Source organism: Egretta garzetta, unplaced genomic scaffold, assembly GCF_000687185.1.
Source record: "Egretta garzetta isolate BGI_Z169 unplaced genomic scaffold, ASM68718v1 scaffold79, whole genome shotgun sequence".
NCBI lineage: Eukaryota > Metazoa > Chordata > Aves > Pelecaniformes > Ardeidae > Egretta > Egretta garzetta.
Window position 1 is genome coordinate 3547100 of NW_009260791.1, and position 5659 is coordinate 3552758.

The window sequence follows — 5659 nt, forward strand, 5'->3', positions numbered from 1 at the left end:
CTTCAAGTGTTCATGGCAATACTTAAACATTTAAAGAAATGTGATGTGGACTGAGAGAAACAAACTAAGGATATTATTTTTGAAATGTACAATTATACACTGAGTGTAAAATCTCAGGGTTGTTAGCTACCTTCTTCCGGGCTGGAGGTGGAGAGGATAAACTTCAGTTGCGATAGCTTGGAAGAGGCTATGTTTTTAAAGTGTCATTATGCTGTTATTTGTTTAGTAGGTGAACCTGCAGCAAGCAAAGAGATAGCACGAGGGGTAAGACTGATGTGTTCCCAAAGCTTCCTGCAGTATCTGTCGAGGCAGGGTGCTAGCCAGAAAGTTACTGGCATTTCAGGGCATTTCCCAAGGGCAGGAAAATGACTGGCAGAGGAGAGGTATTACCTTTGCCGTATGTTGCCCAGCATACAGACATCTGAGTTCAGCTATTCTCTGCAGCCTGGACCAGCGTAATGCACCACAGGATAAAAGCTCTATTAAAGTTTGGAATTTTTCTTAATTGTACCAAGAATATAAATCTTCAGGCTCCCCCTTTACCCCAAATCCAGCATTTTGGCCAGGAAGCAAGCTATGGTATGTCAGCCCCTGGTGACCCTCATATTGTATCTTGCCTCTCAGTCTTAAGACAAATCTCACCACAGAGGGGAGATTAGAATAGCAAATTATATTTGGAGAAGAGATGAGAATGAAGAGTTACAGCTTTGAAATATTTTCTCCACTGCACTTCATGTGGCTTAAGCATCTCTTTTTCCCTCCCTCCTCTGATCACTTCCTTCCCTGCAGCATTTGCTGCAGGTCTCTGTGAGACTCTTGATCTGCAGCCACTGCTCCCATTCCCGCCACGTACTCTGTTGCCAGTCTGATACCTTCCTCCTCTTCCCTGACACCTAATGAAAAGGATGAGGCTTTGAGGTGCACAAGTGCCAAAGCAGACAAAAGGGAGAGGTCTGCCCTGACCCAACCCTGCCCTCCCACCATCGTTCTGCATAAAAGCAAAAGGCCCGAGCTGCCAGCTAACCCAGTACAGACACAGGAATCTCAGCAGGACATGTAACCCAACTTCATTCATTGTACAGTTGAATAAAAACCCATCAATTCTGAATTAAAATCTTCCAGACCACTGGTCCAGAGAAGGGCATGCCAACTGGTGCAGATTTGATGGCTTTTGTCCAAAACGCAGATTCCAATTTGCTCGTCGGAGAGGTGTGAGGAAGTTTCCCAGAGGAATACTTGTCCTGCTGCAGTGCAGCAATAAAACTTCTAAAATTTCTGTAGTTTCATTCTCAGCCAGGGCTGCATCACCAATATTTAATTCAGAATGCTAAAGTCACTTTTTCCAATGATCCCAATGAAATATGGCCTGTTCTGGGCACTGCTGTCCTCTCTTTCCCATATACTTCTCCCAGCTATAGGTAATCAGGCCAAGTCAGAACAAGGATGAGTAACAACAGGCTCTTCCAAATAGCTTTTTCTTAGAAGATCAAGGCTATGAAGTCAGGCCAATGTCACCCACAGTCCTATGCACAGAGTCCCAGCAAAAAAGAAAGCAAGAGGGTTGGAACCAGAAGGACCCTTATCCTGGCTCAGAGTCGTGGCATCGATGGCTTGGCTGGACAGGTTAGAATCGAGGAGCTCCATAATCATCTGGCATCCTCTCAATATTGTACCTAAGAAAGAAAGAGGCAAAACCCATGAAGACAACCTATTCCACATTGCTCCTCTCCCCATGCAGCAACAGCCTTACAGGCAAGACTGAAGAGCAAGAAGCTTTGTTGCATTTCTATCTGCAGCTCAGAAGAAAAATACGACTTCTGCAAGTGAAAAGCCTTGGTAAGGTTGCTGTTATCCTTCACCTCAAACTCGGAAATCAGGCATCTCAAAAACTCACCATCCATCTCCAGAGAAGGAAAAAAATGGTGGTTTTGTAAGATCTGACTTAGGATTTAAGAACAGACCACCACAAAGAATAAAATTTTGGCCATTCAACTTATGACTGATGGCCACAGTGAATAAGGGGCAAAGAAGTTTTGAGAGAAAAATCTTCTGAGCCACATTCTAATTACAGGTAAGACTTTACATATTTATAGCAATCAATCTAATTTCTGACATACTGCTCTGTGTATAAGTCTCCACTGCTAGCACAACTGCCTCCTTTCCAGTATCCCTCCCATCCCACCTAAAGACTTTAGTCCTTCTCTCTCCACGCCCTCACTTGTCTCCTTACCACACCACCAAACATATCTACCGTACTGTGAAACAATTTAGCATAGGTTCTATGCAAGAGAAGTCTTCTGGGCTGTACATTATGTAGAAGAAATATTAAAACACTGGATATGACAAACAGAGGTGAGTGAAGTCTTAGTCTAGGCTTTATAAGTGCTTTGGAAAGAACAAGAAATTAATTTAAGTAAATGTTTTTACAGTAGATCACTGGTCCTATTGCATATATATATATAAAATAAAATAGTGAGCCGGTACTTGCAGATAGTGGAAAAATCTGTTGCATTGAAATTGCTGCACTAGCATCCGTCTGAATTGGTTTGTTTTTTATCTAAGAAGCAAATTCAATCTCTTAGCTGAGGGCACACAAAGCTACCAACTATAATATGGAACAAGAATAGTTCTTTTCCTCAAGAACCTGTAGAATGCATTTGCCTGGTAGTTGTACTGCTGCTGCTGGTAAGCAGCACTGATCTATGGAAACACTGGCCTCAAGGAAACTAGTTTTCCAGGTAAAAGCAAATAAAACATGTAGACTGCAATAAAGCAAATGAACATATAGACTGGTCTGCGACCAGTCTCTTCCCAGCAGCAGCTGTGCTTCTACTTTTGTGCAAATGCTAGGCCCTTTACTACAACCTGCACTACAATGGCAGGAGAGACGTACACAGTGATAGAGTCCCGGTCAGACACGGATTCTGCCAGGCAGTGTTCCTCCCCGCCAAAGGTCCCTTACCTGTGCCTGGAAATATACATTATAGGCACTCCTGGGATTTTTCGAATCCTCCGCTTGAGCTCTTTATCCACCGTGGCCACAATGTAACATTTGTGCTGCAAAAAAAAGAGGCGAGTCAGGTTCAACACCAGTGAATCCGCAGAAAGGAGACAAAGCTGAGCAAAAGCTTCTATTCAGTGAACTCGTTTAACGTAAGAGGCCTATGAGCCTAAGTGAGGCATTACTAGCGCTTGTACAGAACTCCACAGCAGACTAGTAACTTCCTTCCGCTCATCAAGAGAGACTCGTAGAAACATCCAAAGGCTGTCCAGCCTTCCCAGCTTTCCCATCCTAAGTGCTCCTTGATGCTGTCCTATACAACAAGAACGGTCAGGGAAGACTACACCTTGCTTCAAATAAAGTAGTGCTAGGGACTGAAACTGCCCCTAAGTGAGATTTCACAGTTAATCTGCGGGAAATTGAAGTCATCAGTAACCAGGAGGGTTCAGAAATTTTTTGTATGTTGGCACAGTACAGAAAATTTCGGAAACAGAAATACCTGAGTGACCCTCTGTACCAAGCAGTCATCTGCATAGGTTCCTTTGTGCATACATGGCAAGCGTTCAAACCGAGGGTCCTTGGCAATTCTGTGGGGACATGGAAGGCAGTGTGACAGCAATCAGACCAGCGTGTACAGCGACACAGTATGGAGGAACAGGAACACCCCTTTCTATGATAGGCAGCACGTGATTCTCAAAACAAGGGCTGAAGGGAGGGAGCGAATGGTACACAGCAGTCAATTGAAATGAGAGGCAAAAAAAGAATGCAATTTGTCTGGCTAATTATTATAGGTTAAGTATTTCTTAGTACTTGTTAGTTGGGTTCAAGATCCCCAAGATGTTAGGCTCTTGCGGGAAGAACTAGAACAACTTCTAGTATTTGATCTTTCGCACCATACATACATACAGGAACACTTCCACCTCCTCTCTGAAGGGGAACATCAAAGCTGTTTAGGGGATGTGCTTGGATAGTTTACAACACAACAGGACAAATTAAAAAGTAAAGAACAGTATGTTTGACTGGTATGCCCGGAGAGCACGAACTACATTGGACTAGTTTTGTACAGATCACACAATAACTTGCGTCTAGATTATCAGTACATGCTGCCTACTCCTACAGTAATAACGTGAAGTTCCATAAGACTTGGGTCATTGCTTTATTTTTAGAAGTTTCTCTAATTAAAAAAAACCCCTATATATATATTTTGAGAAACAGGACGAAGCATTATTTTGAAAGTCTTAGGGCGAAACAAAGATTTACAGATCGATATTGTGAGCTCATACCTAAGATTTAGTCTTTAAAAAAAAATTATCTAAAACTCGAGCCAACTTACTGATCTCACACAGCCAGAGAAATGAAACCAAGTTTGGGACTCTGCAACAACCTAACCATCCTCTAGTGTGAGAGCACCGTCATGGAAAGTGCTTTTCATTTATTTATATTAAAACATTACGTTCTAGAAATGGAGAACACCCTGCGCCTACCTTAATGCCACACGGTACTTCTGTCCTAACTTCTCAATTTCACCCATTACACAATCTGTGATACATGGAATACCTACAGGCAGAAAAAAGCCCATATTAAAACCAAGCAGTATTTCTTTACAGACCCCTACAGTATTGCCCATATACCCAGGAACTATCATGAAAGTCTGTAACATATCACTTACAGTTTTAAATATATGAGAACTGATAAGGCTGCAAAGTGACCAAACGTAGAGCCATTGAGTTTGACCATGCCATGGTAATTTTAGATTTTTAAGTTCCTGATGCTTTACCTTTGTTGACATTAGCATTTAAGACCGTTGTTTGACTGAAACCAAATACAGTTCCAGGGTTACCATAGCCACCAATGATCAGCTCAATGATTATAGCATGTACATTTATTTCAAGATTTCTGTTATTCTTGGCTATTGCTACGAGGCCAATAAAGCCCATCATAAGCACACCGTGGCACTACGTGGTCCAGAAGCAGCTGCGACACTCACACTTGGCATAGAGACAGTCCATCATTGACTGCACTAGGTCCAGCTTGGCCTTGATGGAGAAGTTGATGAAGTTAGTGTCAACCAGGATGTGGTAAGGGGGGCCCAACTGCGTATTATACTGGAAGAACAAACAAGAGGGGTGCTGGGGGCTGCCAGGAAGACAAAGAATTCAAGTCAGTTAATTGCAATTAACAACATAGCCAATCTTACAACTCACACAGAACAAAGGAAGGGTAATGAGCAGAAACAACACAAGGCAGCGTGGGAGGGTGACCCGTCAGGCCTCCCAGGCCCAATCCCTTCGATTGGGCACCAGTTCCTGCTCTGACAGCTTTGCTCAGAAATGCCCTTGGTCACAGCCTGCAGCCCGGCCGCCCCCCTCTCCTCCTTTCCCTCCCTCCCCCCTCCCGCCCAAAGCGTCGGCAGCACTTACACCTCCCGCTCCTTGATGGCACTCGGGTCCTCCTTCTTCTTCACGGGGGCTTTCGCCCGGTCCTTCTCGTTACTGCAAGGAAAACACAGGCACTCCTAGAGGGGGGCAACAGGGAAGGGAGGCCAGCGGCGGAGAGGCCTGGGCCGGGATCCCCTCCCGACTGGGACACGGGGGCGGCCAGCCCTGCGCGGCCGGCCCCAGGGCCCCGCCCGCGACAGCCCCCAGTCGCGGCCGCACC

The 5659-nt window shown here is 44.6% G+C and overlaps 1 protein-coding gene across 1 annotated transcript in view; it reads right to left on the minus strand.

The window, feature by feature from the left end:
• Nucleotides 1-874: 874 nt before the first annotated feature.
• FCF1 (FCF1 rRNA-processing protein) overlaps nt 875-5659 on the minus strand; it is a 5749-nt gene continuing 964 nt past the window's right edge. The window contains exons 2-7 of the mRNA XM_009646602.2: nt 5422-5516; nt 4989-5137; nt 4486-4558; nt 3501-3588; nt 2963-3057; nt 875-1673 (exon numbers count right to left, since the gene is read on the minus strand). Of these exons, the coding sequence (XP_009644897.1) occupies nt 1625-1673; nt 2963-3057; nt 3501-3588; nt 4486-4558; nt 4989-5137; nt 5422-5516 (549 nt within the window). The 3' untranslated portion in view covers nt 875-1624. The remainder of the gene's footprint in view (nt 1674-2962; nt 3058-3500; nt 3589-4485; nt 4559-4988; nt 5138-5421; nt 5517-5659) is intronic.